The sequence below is a fragment of the Hemitrygon akajei genome, chromosome 1 (assembly GCF_048418815.1).
Source record: "Hemitrygon akajei chromosome 1, sHemAka1.3, whole genome shotgun sequence".
NCBI lineage: Eukaryota > Metazoa > Chordata > Chondrichthyes > Myliobatiformes > Dasyatidae > Hemitrygon > Hemitrygon akajei.
Genome location: NC_133124.1, coordinates 62,896,384 through 62,915,042, shown reverse-complemented (window position 1 = coordinate 62,915,042; position 18,659 = coordinate 62,896,384). Strand labels below are relative to the sequence as shown.

The following is an 18,659-nucleotide window of genomic DNA, read 5'->3' as shown; positions in this document are numbered from 1 at the left end:
CATTTAGATGGACATGTAACATAAAGATTTTTACTCCTCATGTATATGAAGGATATAAGTAATAAAGTTAATTCAAATCAATTCAATAGAATTTTCATGTTGGCAGGGTAACTGTGAGAGGAAGAGAGGAGGTACTGCTGTTAGTCAAAAGTTACATCACTTCAGTTTTAAGGAAGGTTATCAGAGAAGACTCATTAAATGTGGCCAAATGGATAGAGATTAGACATCAGTACATCATTTAGGATCTACATATCAAGTGGAGGAGGTGACAATAGGGGTACAATCTGGAGACAACTCAGATATTTTAAAGTAATTATGGAAAATGATAAGGATGGAACCGTATCAAGATCTTAAATCAGCGTAATTTCATTAACATATAGGAAGACCTGGCAAAGGTAGAATGGGAGCATCCACATGCATTTCTACAACTGCACTGAATGGAGAAATAGTAAGAATTTAAGGCCAATATCTTCCTGCAAGGATAAAAGACAGAGATAACAACTAGATGGAACCATGAATGCCAAGGACATTGAGAGCTGAATAAAGAGTAAAAATGAAGCATATGATAGGCATTGGAAATTTTTGCTGGGGAGGCCTCAACTGTAGGGATGCACACAAAAAGGAAATAGAGAGGCAAAGAAGGGTGACAAGAAAAAACACTGTTCGGTATGATTAAGGACAACCCCAGTGTTCTATACATATTTTAAGGGTATTAGACTAATCAAGGATAAAACTATGGCCCATTACAGACAAAGCGGAGCAATCTGTGTGCGGAGTCTGAAGATACAGGTATATTCAGAATGAATCATTTTCAACAGTATTCATAAAGGAAACAGACTTTGTCGTTGGAAAATCCTGTGAAGGGGAGGATAAAAGTCTAGTGCATGTCTAGAGCATAAGAGGAAGTACATGATGACTTGGCAGGTTTAAAGCAGATAAATCTCCAAGGCTGAGCAGGATTTATGCTAAGCTCCTGCAGAAAGCAAGGAACGAGATTGCTGGAGCTCTGAATGAGATTTTTATCATTTGCTGTCCTTCAGTCACCTTACTTGAAACATAACCCCCCCTTTTTCAACAGAGGCAACATGGGGTAAAGCTGGGTAACTATAAGAATGTGAGTAGAGGGAAAATGAAAAAGAAAAAACACTTTAATGGACAGGATTAATAATCACTTGGAAAGGCAGAGAATAATCAGACACTCCCAACATAGCTTGTCAAGGACAGATCCTGCCTGATGAGTTTGACTTAATTATTTGAAGAGCAACAAATGGATTAATAAAAGCAGGAAGTAGGTGTGATTTATATACAGTTTAGAAAAGCCTTTCACAAGGTGACTAATTCAAAAGGGTGGGGACCCATGGGATCCTGGGCAAGTTGGCAAAATGGATCTAAAACTGGCTTTGCAAAATAGAGGGCAATGGTATAGAGTTGTTTTTGCAATTGAATGCCTTTGACTAACAGTGCCTCACAAGGACCAGCTAATCCTTGTTATATTTAATAACATAAATGTCTTGGTAGAATCTAGGGGGAGTTTATGGAAATGTGGGATCAATAAGTGACAGGAGAAATTGTCTGGAGATGCGATTGCTCTGTAAATGGGCATAGATTCTCCTATATCATAAAGAAATATAGAAACCTACCACAATTCATTGTGGCTACAGTGAACATTATCTCCAAAATGTACTCTGTTACTTGAACATAGAAATAGAAATAGAAATCCTCAGGACAATACAGATTGCAGAGAGATCTGTGTCAGCAGAAAAAATGGGCTGAAAAATGGCAGATGGCATTTAATGCAGACAAGCACAAGATTTTGCACTTCAGTAGGACCAACCAGGGTGGACTTACACAGGGTATGGTAGGGCACTGAGGAGTGTGGTAGAACAATGGGATCTGGGAATACAGCTACATAATTCGTTCACAGTGGCATCAAAGGTAGGTAGGTTGTAAAGAAAACTTCATAATGGCCTTCATAAATCAATGAATTGAGTACAAAAGATGGGATGTTATGTTGAAGTTGTATATGAAGTTGGTGAAGCCTAATTTGGATATTGTGTGCAGTTTTGGCCACCTAACTAAAAGAAAGATGTGAACAAGGTTGAAAGAGTGCAGAGAAAATTTACAAGGGTATTGCTGGGACTGGAAGACCGGAGTTTTAAGGAAAGATTGAATAGTTTAGCACTGCATTCTTTAGACCATAGGTGATTAAGGAGATTTGATAGAGGTATACAAAATTATGAGAGGTATAAATAGGGTAACTACAAGCAGGCCTTTCCACTGATGTTGGGTGGGACGACAACCAGGGGTTAAGAGTGAAAGGTAAAAAGTTTAAGGGGAACATGGGGGAAATGTCTTTACTTAATAAGTCGTGAGATTGTGGAATGAGCTACCAGAGTAAGTGGTACATGTGAGCTTGATTTCAACATTTCAGAGAAGTCTGGATACGGAGGGCTCTACGGTCCTGATGCAGGTTGATGGGAGAAGGCAGTTTAAATGGTTTTGGCATGGACTTAGGTGGGCTGAAGGGCCTGTTCTGTCTGTGACACCATGACTCCAAAAAGTGATTCCACTGAAATTTTCAATGTCTTGACGAGGTGGATTCTGCAAGAATGCTTTGTCCAGTTGAAATGTGCAGAAAAACAAATTCTAGACTTGGGATAAGAAGCCACCTTTTTAAGCATAAACTGAAGAAATTTTCTTTACTCAGAAGGTAAAATCTGGAGGGGGAGGAAGTTCGATGGAAGGATGCGAACCTTTGGAACTCTTGAGGTCAGAAGGAGGTAGATGCTAAATTAGAATATAACTAAAATTGGGACAGACTGATTTTGGTCATTAAAGGTATTAAAGGAGTTGAACCAAGTTGAGCATTTCTTTAGGCACTTACCTCAATATTAGCTGAGCCCCAATTTCCATCAATTAAATCTTAAGAAAGCTAGAACATTATTTTCAAAGGCTCCAGCAGCAAGCTCTGTAAATAATCTAATATCTTATTAAGCAAATACTGAGTTTCTGGCCCTTGTGCTCTGTGAATAAAGACATTCTATTTGTAACTCCACAACAAATACCAGCCACTGATCCTAGCAAAAGCCACTGCAGGTGAAACCTTTTATCCTGAAACTGCGACGTAGGGAAAGCAACCTTCCAGCATCTACCTTGGGAAACCATTGAAGAACAATGCACTTCGGTGAGATGATAATTCCTTTCTTTAAGCTCCAGAGAAGTTAAACTCATTCCAATAAAGTCATTAGCATTCTTGTATAATGTACAATACAATATGCAGATGTTATTCCCTTATTTAAGAAAGGGAGTAGAGAAGCCCAGGAAATGTTGAAAGGCATGGACAGAGTGGATATGGCAAAGTTGTTTCCCATGGTGGGGGAGTCTAGTACGAGAGGACATGACTTGAGGACTGCAGGGTGCCCATTCAGAACAGAGATGCGAAAGATTTTTTTTAGCCAGAGGGTGGTGAATCTATGGAATTTGTTGCCACGGGCGGCAGTGGAGGCCAAGTCATTGGGAGTATTTAAGGCATAGATTGATAGGTATCTGATTAGTCAGGGCATCAAAGGTTATGGGGAGAAGGCGGGGGAATGGGACTAAGGGGAGTTTGGATCAGCTCATGATGAAATGGCGGAGCAGACTCAATGGGCCGAATGGCCGATTTCTGCTCCTTTGTCTTATGGAAATTATAGACCAGTGAGTCTTACCTTCAGTGGTTGGTAAGTTGATGGAAGAGATCTTGAGAGACAGGATTTATCAACATTTGGAGAGGCATAATATGATTAGGAATAGTCAGCATGGTTTTGTCAAAGGCAGGTCATGCCTTATGAGCCTGATTGAATTTTTTGAGGATGTGACTAAACACATAGATGAAGGTAGAGCAGTAGATGTAGTGTATATGGATTTCGGCAAAGCATCTGATAAGGTACCCCATGCAAGGCTTATTGAGAAAGTAAGGAGGCGTGGGATCCATGGGGACCTTGCTTTGTGGATCCAGAATTGGTTTGCCCACAAAAGGCAAAGTGTGGTTGCAGACAAGTCATATTCTGCATGGAGGTCGGTGACCAGTGGAGTGCCTCAGGGATCTGTTCTGGGACCCCTTCTCTTCGTGATTTTTATAAATAACCTGGATGAGGAAGTGGAGGGATGGGTTAGTAAATATGCTGATGACACTAAGGTTGGGGGTGTTGTGGATAGTGTGGAGGGCCATCAGAGGTTACAGCAAGACATCGATAGGATGCAAGACTGGGCTGAGTAGTGGCAAATGGAGTTCAACCCAGATAAGTGTGAGGTGGTTCACTTTGGTAGGTCAAATATGTTGGCAGAATATATGATGCGAGGCATTGATCCTGTGGATAGTCAAAGGCCTTTTTCCAGGGCTGAAATGGCTAACACGAGAGAGCACAGTTTTAAGGTGTCTGGAAGTAGATACAGAGAAGATGTCAGGGGTAAGGTTCTTTTACGCAGAGAACAGTGAGAGTGTGGAATAGGCTGCCAGCGACGGTAGTGGAGGCAGATACAAAAGGGTCTTTTAAGAGGCTCCTGGATAAGTACATAGAGCTTAGAAAAATAGAGGGCTATGGGTAACCCTAGGTAAATTCTAAAGTAAGTACATGTTCGGCACAGCATTGTGGGCTGAAGGGCCTGTATTGTACTGAAGGTTTTCTATGTTTCTATGCATATACAGGTTTATGAAACCTTATTTTTAAATCAAGCTCACAAATAAAACATACAACTCCATTGGTGCAGAACTATCATTCATTTTGGTGCATACAGGAGTTGAAAGAAAGATTCCAGGTATGTATAGAATTCACAATGGAGTAATAAATATAGGCTCATAAATTAAACAGAGATGCCTTTTTAAATTACAAACATCATTAAATAACAATTTTTCAGAGCTTCTGAACAGAACAGGTGTCAGACTCAGCACTTGTATCTCAGAATCAGAATATTAAGGATTTGCATCTAAAATTCATACAAAATACAAACTCATTTCTAAAGGAAAACTTACATATTAAATCAAAGGCCATCTGGTATTTCAGGTGGATTTAAAATGTCTAATAGCATTACTCTGAAGCACAGTAGAAATGTTTTGTTGTAAAGACAATATTTATTCCTTAATAGTGGAAGAAAAGTAAAAATGCAACAGAATTTTTTTTGTATCAGTTTTAGTAATTAAAATAGAGTGTCTTATTCACAGTTGCTTGTCATAGTTTATATTCAGCCATTTGCGTAAGCAATTGTATAAATAAGGCAACCTATTTTACAGATTAAAATTGAGGGTTTTTTTTGTTAAATGTTTGTCTTTCTTTCTTATATTAAGGAATAAATGATCAAAGCAACTGGAAAACTTCCCGTGCTGTATCAAAATAGTGCAAAAGGATCTTTTAAATCTACCTAAAACAGCAATTTGCCTATGCTGAATATAAGCTGTCAGTTTCCTACATTACAACAATAACAAGACTTCTAATGCTTCAAGTGGCGAAAAGGTTCAGAGGTCAAGGAAACAGCCATGTAAAATCAAACCTCTCTTACCAGTAGCACTGGTAGATGGAGAAGCTGAGTCTTTTGGTGATGTTGTATTTTTCGGCCTAGCTGCTGCAAGACAGGGAGAACGATTGCTTTCTCCATTCATCACTGGAGAACTGGCTGCAGATTGCCGAGAAGAACTTGTTGATGGACTATCTGCACAGTTGAAGGTTTCGGCGTTCGATCTTATTGAAAAAATAAATGAAATTAACATACTGGAAACAAATCAAATCCTATTCTTATTCAATTAAATTTTTATCTGTATTAATTCAGATATTATTTTATGATTATTAAAAGAGCTTCCATTGAATTAATTCAATCTATTGTATCAATTGTTTTTCCCTTTCAGGACTAGATTTCCACTATAGGCACAAACCATCCATGGGAAATGTTTGATGACACACATCCACCACTCAGTATGTAAAGAATTTATCCCAGACGTCCCCCGATATTTTCCTCCAAATACTTTAACATTATGTCCCCTTGTATTAGCCATTTCTAGCCTGAGAAAATGTCTCTGGCTATCCACTTTATCTATGCTTATCATCTTGTACTCCTCTATGAAGTCACCTCTCATCCTCCATTTCTCCAAAGGGAAAAGTCCTAGCTCATTCAACCTATCTTCATAAAACATGCCCTCTAGTCTAGGCAGCATCCTGGTAAATCTCCATGGTATTCTCTCTAAAGCTTCCACATCCTTCTGACCAAAACTGGAGCCAATAGTCCAGGTGTGGTTGAACCAGGATTTTACAGAGCTGCAAGATTATGATGTAACTCTTGAACTGAATTCCCCTAATTAATGAAGACCAACACACCAAGTGCTTTCTTAATAGCTCTAATCAAATTGCATGGCAACCTTGAGGGATCTAGGAATATGGACACCAAGATCCATCTGTTCCTCCACATTGCCAAGAATCCTACTATTAACCCTCACAATGCACACTACATGCTGGAGGAACTCGGCAGGTCGGGCAGCATCCTTGGAAACGAACAGTCAATGTTTCGGGCTGAGACCCTTCGTCAGGATTGAAGAGGGAGGGGGCAGGGGAAGGTGGGGAAGGGGAAGCAGGGAGGGGATAGGCAGGAGAGGTGAAGAAGGAGTGTAAGGGGAAAGCACTATGGGTAGTAGAAGGAGGCAGAACCATGAGGGAGGTGATAGGCAGCTGGAGGAGGAGGCAGAGGGAAACTGGGATGGGGAAAAGGAGGGGGAGGGAATTACCAGAAGTTGGAGAATTCAATATTCATGCCAAGGGGCTGGAGACTACACAGACAGTATATGAGATGTTGCTCCTCCAACCTGAGTTTGGCCTCATCATGGCAGTAGAGGAGGCTATATATGGACATATATGTAGTGTACCTGGACTTTCAGAAAGCCTTTGATAAGGTCCCACATAAGAGATTAGTGGGCAAAATTAGAGCACATGGTATTGGGGGTAGGGTACTGACATGGATAGAAAATTGGTTGGCAGACAGTAAACAAAGAGTATGGATTAACGGGTCCCTTTCAGAATGGCAGGCAGTGACTAGTGGGGTACCGCAAGGCTCGGTGCTGGGACCACAGCTATTTACAATATACATTAATGATTTAGATAAAGGGATTAAAAGTAATATTAACATATTTGCAGATGACACAAAGCTGGGTGGCAGTGTGAAATGTCAGGAGGATGTTATGAGAATGGAGGGTGACTTGGACAGGTTGGGTGAATGGGCAGATGCAGCTTAATGTGGATAAATATGAGGTTATCCACCTTGGTGGCAAGAACAAGAAGGCAGATTACTATCTGAATGGCGTCAAGTTAGGAAGAAGGGAACTACAACGAGATCTAGGTGTCCTTGTTCATTAGTCACTGAAAGTAAGCATGCAGGTACAGCAGGCAGTGAAGAAAGCTAATGGCATGTTGGCCTTCGTAACAAGGGGAGTTGAGTGTAGGAGCAAAGAGGTCCTTCTGCAGTTGTATAGGGCCCTGGTGAGACTACACCTGGAGTATTGTGTGCAGTTTTGGTCTCCAAATTTGAGTAAGGGCATTCTTGCTATTGAGGGAGTGCAGCGTAAGTTCACAAGGTTAATTCCTGGAATGGCGGGACTGTCATATGTTGAAAGATTGGAGCGACTGGGCTTGTATACACTGGAATTTAGAAGGATGAGAGGGGATCTGATTGAAACATAGATTATTAAGGGATTGGACACGCTAGAAACATGTTCCCGATGTTGGGTGAGTCCAGAACCAGAGGCCACCATTTAAGAATAAAGGGTAAGTCATTTAGAACAGAGTTGAGGAAAAACTTTTTCACCCAGAGAGTTGTGGATCTGTGGAATGCTCTGCCTCAGAAGATAGTGGAGGCCAATTCTCTGGATACTTTCAAGAAAGAGTTAGATAGAGTTCTTAAAGATAGCGGAGTCAAGGGATATGGGGAGAAGGCAGGAACGAGGTACTGATTACGGATGATCAGCCATGATAAAGTGAATGGTGGTGCTGGCTCGAAGGGCTGAATAGCCTACTCCTGCACCTATTGTCTATTGACATATCCAAATGGGAATGTGAAGCAGAGTTGAAGTGGGTGGCAACTGGGAGATCCTGTCTGTTGTGGTGGACGGAGCGGAAGTGCTTGACAAAGCGGTCCCCCAATCTGCATTGGGTCTCAGCGATGTAGAGGATGCCGCTCCTGGAGCACCGGATGCAATAGATGACCCCAACAGACTCACAAGTGAAGTGTTGCCTCACCTGGAAGGACTGTTTGGCGCCCTGAATGGTGGTAAGAGAGAAGGTGTCGGGACAGGTGTAGCACTTACGCTTGCAAGGATAAGTGCCAGGTGGGAAATACGTGTGGAGGGACATGTGGACCAGAGATTCGCAGAGGATACAATCCCTGTGGAAAGCAGAGAGGGGTAGAGAGGAAAAGATGGGCTTAGTGGTGGGGTCCTGTTGAAGATGGCGGAAGTTGCGGAGGATAATGCGCTGGATCCGGAGGTTGGTGGGGTGGTAGGTGAGGACAAGGGAAATTCTGTCCCTGTTGTGGTGATGGGAGGATGGGGGTGAGGGCCAAAGTGCGGGAAATGGAGGAGATGCGGGTGAGGTCATCATGGATGACAGCAGAAGGGAAACCACAATCCTTAAAGAAATAGGACATTTGAGATGTCCTGGAATGGAAAGCCTCATCCTAGGAGCAGATGCAGTGGAGATGGAGGAACTGGGAATAAGGAATAGCATTTTTGCAAGTGGCAGAGTGGGAGGAGGTATAGTTGAGGTAGTTATGGGAGTCAGTGGGTTTATAGAAGATGTCAGTGGACAGTCTGTCTCCAGAGATGGAGACCAAGAGATCGAGAAAGGGGAGAGAAATGTCCGAGATGGACCAAGTGAATTTGAGGGCTGGGTGGAAGTTAGAGGCAAAATCTATGAAATTGACGAGCTCAGCATGGGTGCAGGAAGCAGCACCAATGGAGTCATCAACGTAGTGAGGGAAAAGTTGGGGAGCAGTACCAGTATAGATTTGGAGCATAGACTGTTCCACATAACCAACAAAGAGGCAGGCATAGCTGGGCCCATGCGAGTGCCCATAGCTACACCCTTGGTCTGAAAAAAGTGGGAAGAGCCAAAAGAGAAGTTATTAAGTGTAAGTACCAGTTCCGCCAACTGGAGGAGGGTGGTGGAGGTGGGGAACTGGTGAGGTCTATTGTCCAGAAAGTAGCAGAGGGCTTTGAGGTCTTCTTGATGGGGAATGGAAGTGTATAAGGATTGGACATCCATAGTGAAAATGAAGCAGTCGGGACCAGGGAACTGGAAGTTATTGAAGAGGTGGAGGGCATGGGAGGTATCCTGGATGTAGGTGGGGAGGGACTGAACTATGCGTGACAAAATGGAGTCCAGGTAGGCGGATACAAGTTCGGTGGGGCAGGAGCAGGCCGAAACTATGAGTCTACCGGGACAGTCAGGCTTGTGTTTACTACTATTAACCCTATATTCTGCCTTTAAATTCAACCTTCTAAAATGAATCACTTCACACTTTTCCAGTTGAACTCCATTTGCCTCCTCAGCCCAGCTGTGCAACCTGTTGCAACCTACAACAACCCTCCACACCATCCACAAGTCCATCAACTTTTGTGTCACCTGCAAACTTACTAACCCACCCTTCCACTTCCTCAACCAAATCAATTATAAAAATCACAAAGAGCAGGGTTCCCATAACAGATCCCTGGGGAGCACTACTGGTCAGTAACCTCCAGGTAGAATACTCTCCATCTTCTACACCCTCTGCCTTCTATGGGCAAGCCAATTCTGTATCCACACCACCAAACTTCCCTTGATCTCATGCTTCCTGACTTTCTGAATGAGCCTGCCACACGGAACCTTATAAAATGCCTTATTAAAATCCACTATTTTATCTTCATCAATGTGCTTTGTCACATCTTCAAAGAATTCAGGATCGTGAGTCTTAAATTGCCCCTCACAAAGCCATGTTAACTCTCCCTAACCAGACTATGCTATTCTTGTAAATCCTGTCCCTAAGAATCTTCTCCAATAATTTGCCCATCATTGAAGTAAGACTCACCTGTCTATAATTCTCAGAATTATCACTAATCCTTTTCTTGAGCAAAGGAATAACATTTGCCACACTCATCTGGTACCATTCCTGTGGGCAGTGATCTTTGCAAAAGGTGCAATAGAATCCCTTCACTTTCCATGGTAACCTGTAGAATATCCCATCCAGTCCTGGGGACTTATCTATCCTATTATTTTTCAGAAGTTCTAAAACACCCACATTCTTAATATCAACGTGTTCAAGCATATCAACCTGTTTTACGCAGTCCTCACAAACATCAAGTTCCCTATCAATGGTGAATGTGAAGTCAACTATTCATTAAGGACATCTTATATCTCTTCCAACTCCAGGCACATTGAGGGAAAATCTCACTTGGTGAACCTGTTGGAATTCTTTGAGGAGATTAAAAGTAGGATAAATAAAGGGGATGCAGTAGATGTTGTATATTTGCACTTTCAGAAGGCCTTTGACAAGGTGCCACACATGAGGCTGCTTACCAAGTTAAGAGCCCATAGTATTACAGGAAAGATAAAAATATGGCTAGACCATTGGCTGATTGGCAGGAGGCAAAATGTGGGAACAAAGGAAGTGGTGTTCCAAAGGGTCTGTATTGGTATCGCTTCTTTTTATGTTATATATCAAAGATTTGGATGATGGAATGGACAGCTCTGTGGCCAAGTTTGCAGAAGATATGAAGATAGGTGCAGGAACAGGGAGACAGCTAGACAGATTAGGAGAATTGATGAAGAAATGGCAGATGGAATAGTCTTGGGAAGTGTATAGCCATACACTTTCGTTAGAGAACTAAAAGTGTAGACTATCTTCTAAATGAAAAGAAAATTCAAAAATCTGAGCTGCAAAGGGATTTGGGAGTCCTTGTGAAGGATTCCCTAAAGGTTAACTTGCAGTTTGAAGCGGTGGTAAGGAAGCATTCATTTCAAGAGAACTAGAATATAAAAGCAAGAACTTAATGTTTTATAAGGCACTGGTAAGGCCACACTTACCGATCATTGTGAGCAGTTTGGGGTCCCTTATCTAAGAAAGGATGTGCTAACGTTGGAGATGATTTTGAGGAGGTTCAAGAGAATGATTTGTCAGGGCATGAAGGGTTATAGGAAGAAGGCAGGAGATTGGGGTTGAGAAGGAAATGGATCAGCCATGATGAAATGGCAGCGTAAACTCAATGGGGCAAATGATCCAATTCTGCTCCTATATCTTATGGTCTTATCACCTTACAGATCTCTGTCAGGTCACCTCTCATCCTCCTTTGTTTCAAGACACAAAGCTAATAATCTGTCAAACAACAGTTCAGCAAATACAACAGTTCATCTCTGTGCAACAGGAGAACACACATCATAGTGCGATAGTCACCATTTTATTATTTTGTACAATATTATTGAACATTATTGGTAATTATTGCACATTGGTAAATTATTATTGTGTATATTATTACTCTATTCTTTATAGTTAAGTCTGCATACTGCTCAGTGTATTTTTAAATGTTGCTGCTGTAATGAGAGAATTTCCCACTCAGGATCAATAAAGTATTTTTTATTATTATTAAACCACACACAACCTATTTATTCCTGTTTTCTGCATGCTGTGATTTGACCAATCCTGATTAGCTTTAGTGTACTATGTTAGGGTATATGAAGTAGTAATCAGCCCCTTTGTAGACCAAAGGGGTAATTTTTAAAATAGAGCCAGGATATCATCATAAATAAACATATTTCATCAGTATTCACAACAGAGAAGTTTGCACAGTGAATAAATTCCCACAACCCAGGGTGCTAAGGGATAGATTGTTGGGAATCTGATGGAGATTTTTATATTTTTCTTAGCCACATGTAAGGTATAAGAAGACCTTATGATAGCTAATGCTGTCCATTGCTCAAACATGGCAATAGGGAGAAGCCTGGAAACTAAAGGTCAGTGGTAGGGAAGATTCTGTGTGTCAGGTTTTACATTCATTTGGAAAGGCAGGGACTGATTAGGAGGAGCGAGTATGGTTTTGTGCTGAGAAGATTATGTCTCACAAACCTGACTGCATTTTTTTTAAGGAGATAACAAAGAAAATTGATGAAGGCAGTTCAGTAGAAGTGATTTACAAGATCTTTAGTACAGATTTTGACAAAGTCTTAGATGGGAGGTTGATCCAGAAGGTTAAGGTACAAGTAATCCAAAATGTTCTAACAAACAAGATCCAAAACTGGCCAGGCACAATGTAATCGTTGAGGGGTGTTTTTCTGACTGGAAGTCTATAACAAGAGGTATACCACAATGACTAGTGATAGGACTCTTTTTGTTGGTAATGTATAAATAACTTAGATGTACTCTTACCACATAGGTGGTAAGAGAAGTAAGTTTGAAGAAAATATGAAAATTAGTGGAGTCGTAGAAGTTTGTTGAAGAATACAGTGGGACACAGATCAGCTGTAGAGTTGGGCAGAGTGGTGGCCAATGGAATATAATCCAGACAAGTATGAAGTCATGTAAATTCCATTAGAATAGAGAGTAAATGGCTGGGAGCACTGATATACGAGGGACCTAGGGTTGAAAGTGCTGGAATCTCTGAAAATTTCACTAAGCAATTCTTTGCACCCTGGATGCCTTTACACAGGGAATTCAGACTGCATTGCCATGGGAGTGTACATGGTTTACTGACAGTAGCATTGGATTGGAAGTAGTATGAGGTACTGACCCTGGCCACTGCATGACCCCAGTCTTGACCACTAATTCTAATTCTCTCCCTACCCTCATAATTGTTCTGGCTGGTCCCAGATTTCTGGGAAAGAAGAAAACAAAATAGTTTTGGGTAGCAGAGAAGATGGGAAAAGGATGTGCAGAACAACAGGTATATCTGTGATAAGATGAGAACCTCTTCAGTTAAGTAACAATGAAAATCAATAAAGGTTCTTTGCCTGTTTATTGTATTACTGATTGTAAAATTGTGAGAAATGACTAACTGGTCAGCCTATACAAAAATAAGAGGGAAAATTAAGCCTAAATTATAACAGACCAGATCCATTAGACATAAAGAAAGAATGGGTTGGCTAAAGTTGCAGAATTTGACAGCTGAAATCCGAAAAGATCCCAGACAGAAGATCTTGATCCTCAAGGTTGTGCTTGACCTCACCGAAACAGCACAGGAGATAACAATAGAAGTGCTAGCGTGGGAGTGCAAATAATATGGTCGACAACCAGATGTTTTTCCTTACACAAGTATTCCACAGCATGATTACCCAATTGCATATGGCATCTCCAAAGCAGGTAAGGTCAGGTAGTGCAGTACACTAGATTGTTCTTTATTGACTCTTGCCATGTTGTTCTCCATTAGTATTAGTTTCAGACCATTTTCTCTGCCTTTTTACATGACATTTAATTTGAAACAAAACGTTTAATTTCTCTGCCATTTCTTTATTCCTTGATTTACTCTCTCCTCTCTCAATATACAAGGCAACATTAATTTTTGCTAATCTTTTTCATTTTGCATATCAGACAATTTTATATTCTGTATGTTTCCTACTTGGTGACTCTCACATACTTCCTTTGTTGAATTCTGCAATCTACCCCAATCCTCAAGTTCACAGCTCCAGTTTGGTATCATTTCATTTTCATTTGATTTAAATACTTGTCAGCACAGGCCTGATCCCCTGAGCTGAGTTTCATTGAAGATGCCTGAAGCTTGCAAAGAGTGCACTAGAATGTCTATGCAAATAAATCTGAAACACTGAGAGTTTCATTCATAAGTAATTCTCTCTGTATCATGCTATTACATAATTGGAAGATAAATTTAGTTTTAAATGGCAATGTACTGATTTAGCTTCTTCTAATGGTCTGCTCTGAATCTTCACTGAATTCAATGGAAACCAAACTTCACAGAAAGTATAACAACTGAATCACTATTGTTAATTTTCAACACTCATTCAAGACATTTAAGTGAATACATACTGTAATTCCCAAATGACCAATTATAGAACATCAATGGAAGAAAATATGAAATGTTAGTTACAAAGTAAGTGCAATATTCTCAGAATTTTATACAACAATGTAAGTGTTTAACCATTTTAAGTGAAAACCAGATTTTCATTCTGTTTAATTACATAGTTAGTTATAAGACATTCTCTACTAATACATGCTAGTTTTAAGTTGTAGTATTCAAACTGAATAGGCCTTCAAGTGCTAGCATTCAAATTTAAAGTTATAAACATATTGTGAAAATGAATTAAAAAATATATGAAACAATAATCATTAAGGATTTTATCAAAGAGGGAGGTAAAGAGAATATGGAAAAGAATTTTCTACAAAGTATACAGGAGTTCTTCCTTACTCAGTATGTAAAAAATCCAAAAAGACGTGATTCATTTTTGGAGCTAATAATGAATCAGACTTAGTAAGATAAATAAAGAAGAACAGGTGTCTTAACGTCACAATGTCCATCTGCTAATATGAGGCCACTACCATAATTGTCCCACTATCAGCCTGGCCCTTTGTGAAAGAAATGCAATCCCACAATGGCACAGGAATTTCATCTCAGGACTGAAGAATGAAGGGGGACTTCCAATGGGTAGAGAGAAGGACTGAGAGGAATGTGGAAAGAGCACTTGGTGCAGTGTAGAGGAAAGAAAGGGGTACAGGAAAAGAAACTAAATTGCATGAGACACAAGTGGTATGGCATGGCCTGCTCAAAGAAAAAAAAGCAAATGTTCCTCCTTTTGGAATGAAGAACCAGTACTCATTGATGGGTTTTGTCATCAAGAATGAATTTTCCTGCTATCTCAGTGATTACTTGACCCCACCTCTCCCACGCATAAGTGAAACCCTCATAATATGCAGGCTCATTTTAACATTCAGCCACAGTGCTTAGCACATACACCCCAACCACGGATGTTACAAGTGAGGGAAGATGGATGTTTACTCCATTCTAGAAAGAACACTAGCCCTCTTCCAGAGAGACAAACAAATCGTTCTGGGTGAAATAAATGCCAGAATTAGAAAAAAGACAGAATCTACTGGAAAGGCAAAGGAGAAAGTCAATTCCAACAGAGTGCTTTTAAAAATTTAAATTTAAAAATGAAGCACAGGTGTATTGAATATTTGACTGAATGCTACTTAAACATCAGCTTGGCTCCAAAACAAATGACCACAGAGACATACATTGCCACATGACCATCAATCTTGAAGGTATTAAAAACCAAACAAAGATAGTCAATACGAGTGAATCTGAAGATGCTGGAAATAAATAAAAACACAAAATTCTGGCAGAACTCAGCAGGCCAGACAGCATCTATGGGAGGAGGTAGTGTCAATGTTTCGGTCCGAAACGTCGTCACTACCTCCTCCCATAGATGCTGTCTGGCCTGCTGAGTTCTGCCGGCATTTTGTTTTTAAACAAAGACAGTCCTTCAATCCAGTAAGATGGCTATATGTTCGCATTTAACAACCTCTCAAACAACCAAAGATGCTTTTTTCTTTGCTAGTTGTGTTTTTACGATAACAAGACAATTCTACTCCAAGAACTTTGGGCACCACAGGGCTGTCCCAATAGGGAGATGTTCGTTGATTGGAATAGCTGGACTAGTTCATCGGCAGAGCCAGCCGAGGTGTCAAAGGGGCCGGTTCGGATGTTGAAGGAGCCAGACTGGGTTTGAACGAGCAAACTTCATTGTAAACCATGCTGTTGCCTGCTACTCGACATCGGTGCGCGAAGGGGGCGTGCAGTATAATCATGGGTGATTATCTTGGACATTTCACTTGCGATTGCATAACTATTTTGGACAGTGATAAGGTAAGTTGCCGTAGACCTATTACCCTTGTCTGGTAACGCCACAGACGACATGAGACCTATGTAGCAGACCAGGTGAGGAGCCGTGTGAGGTGGTGCAGCAAGGCATCTGTGCTCAGTAGGGGGCTAGCTGCTCCCATCAGTGCTGCCCTCCGGTGTTCAATCAGTGTATTGCCATGCTGAATTATGTGCATCTCCACACTGCCTGGAGACTGTACAGTCGATCCTCCTTATCCACTGGGGATTGGTTCCGAGACCCCCCCCCCGCGGATAACAAAAAACACGGATGCTCAAGTCCCTTATTTAACCTGATTCAACGCAGTGGCCTTTAGGACCCAGCGGAACACTGGACTTTATTTAACACGTTCAGAGCAGTGGACATTGGGACCCGGCGTAGCTCTGAATCTGCAGTGTTTCTGTTCACGAAAATAATCATGATCACGATTGAAAATAAGGTGGAAGTAATAAAGCAATCGGAAAGAGGTGAAATGCCATCGGTCATTGGAAAAGCGTTAGGCTACAGTTGGTCAACGATCTGAACAATTTTAAAGGAGCATTTGAAAGGCCCTGCCCCGATGACAGCTACAATTATTACTAAGCAACGCAGTGGTTTAATTATTGAAATACGTATGTTTCTTAAGTGTTTTATATGCATAGAAAGGTAAAATATGTACTATATACTAAGAAAATTGTTTGACTAACTGACGGTAAATAATACCGGATGGACCTGTACCGACTTCAAATCCGACTTAAAGACGGACTCAGGAACGGAACTCATTCATAACTTGGGGACTGCCTGTACTTTAAAGTCATTTCTAGATTACTTATAATACCTAATACAATGTAAATACTATGTAAATAGTTGTCATACTGTATTGTTTAAAGAATAATGACAAGAAAAATTAGTCTGTATATGTTCAAGCAACGAGTGCTGGAGAGAACTTACAGGTTTTCCCGATCTGCGGTTGGTTGAATCCGTGGATAAGGAGGGCCGACTGTACTATCAATCGCTCAGGGTCTTTGATTATAAGGCCATAGCACCACAATACAAAGCAGCAGAATTTGACCATTTGGCCCATCGAGTCTGCTCCACCAGTCAATCTTGGCTGATCCTTTTTTATCCTCCCATCCTCAGTCCCACTCCCCAGCTTTCTTCCATAACCTTTGATGCCGTGGCCAATCAAGAACCTATCAATCTCTCCTTAAATACACCCACTACCTGGCCTCCACTGCTGCCTATGGTAACAAATCACACAAATTTACCATCCTCTGGCTAAGGAAATGGATGCCCTTTTAATCTGAGGCTGTGCCCTCTTGTCCTAGACTCCCCGACCATGGGAAATATCCTTTCCACATCTACTCTGACTAGGCCTTTCAGCACTCGATGATAACTTTCATTCCTGGAATCATCCTTGTGAACCTGCTTTGAACCCTCTCCAATGCCAGCACATTTTGTTTTAAGATAAGGAGCCCAAATCTGTTCATTATACTGAAGAAAGGCCTCACTAGTGCCTTATTAAACCTCAGCATCACATCCCTGCTCTTATATTTTAGACCTCTTCTACAAGTTATCTTTAGGGTGTTCTGTACAAGGACACCCAAATCCCTTAACACATCACATTTTTGGATTTTCTCTATTTAGAAAATAGTCTGCACATTTATTTCTTCTACCAAAGTGCATGACCATGCATTTTCCAACATTGTATTTCATCTGCTGCTTTTTCGCCCATTCTCCTAATCTGTCTAAGTCTTTCTGCAGCCTTCCTGTTTGCTTAAAACTACCTGCCCCTCCACCAATCTTCATATCATCTGCAAACTAGGCAACAAAGCCATCTATTCCATTATCTATATCATTGATTTACAGCATAAAAAGAAGTGGTCCCAACACCAACTCCTGCGGTACACCACTAGTCACCGGCAGTCAACGAGACAAGGATCCTTTTATTCCCACTTGCTAACTCCTACCAATCAGCCAACACTCTAACCATGTTAGTAACTTTCCTATAACACCATAGGTTCTTCACTTAGTAAGCAGCCTCATGTATAGCACTTTGTTAAAAGCCTTCTAAAAATTCAAATATACAACATCCACTGCATCCTCTCTATCTATCCTACTTGCAATCTCTTTAAAGAATTCCAACAGGTTCATCAGGCAACATTCCCGACTTGTACTCATCCTTAATAACTAACTCCAACATTTTCCCAACAACTGAGGTTAGGTTAACAGGTCTATAATTTCTTTTCTGTTGCCTCCCTCATTTTTTTTTACAGAGTGGAGTGGCATTTCCAATTTTTCAGTCCTCCAGAGCCATGCCAGAGTCCAATGATTCTTGACAGATCATTAATAATGCCTCCACAATCTCTATCACTACTTCTTTCAGAACCCTAGGGTGCAGTTCAACTGGTCCAGGTGACTTATACACCCTTAAGTCTTTTGGTTTTTTTCAGTACCTTGTCCCTTGTAATAGTAACTGCACTCTTCCTTCACACCCTTCAACATCTGGCACACTGCTAGAGTCTTGCACAGTGAAGACCGATGCAAAATACTCATTTAGTTCATCTGCCATCTCCTTGTCACCCATTATTTCTCCAGCCTTATTTTCTGGTAGTCCTATATTAACTCTCATCTCTCTTTTATTTTCTACGCTTGAAAAAGCTTCTTCTATCCACCTTGAGATTGTTTGCTGGCTTGTTTCATATTTCATCTCTCCCCCCCCACCCCCCCCCCCCCAATGACTCTTAGTTGTTTTCTGTAGGCTTTCTATTTTCCTGCTAATTTTTGTTATGTTGTATGCCCTCTCTTTTG

At 40.9% G+C, this 18,659-nt stretch overlaps 1 protein-coding gene across 1 annotated transcript in view; it reads right to left on the bottom strand.

Annotated features, from left to right (window-relative positions):
* The window catches only part of LOC140727045 (NEDD4-like E3 ubiquitin-protein ligase WWP1), a 150,385-nt gene that overhangs the window by 69,415 nt on the left and 62,311 nt on the right, over positions 1–18,659 (bottom strand). The window contains exon 7 of the mRNA XM_073044242.1: positions 5,536–5,714. Within this exon, the coding sequence (XP_072900343.1) occupies positions 5,536–5,714 (179 nt within the window). The remainder of the gene's footprint in view (positions 1–5,535; positions 5,715–18,659) is intronic.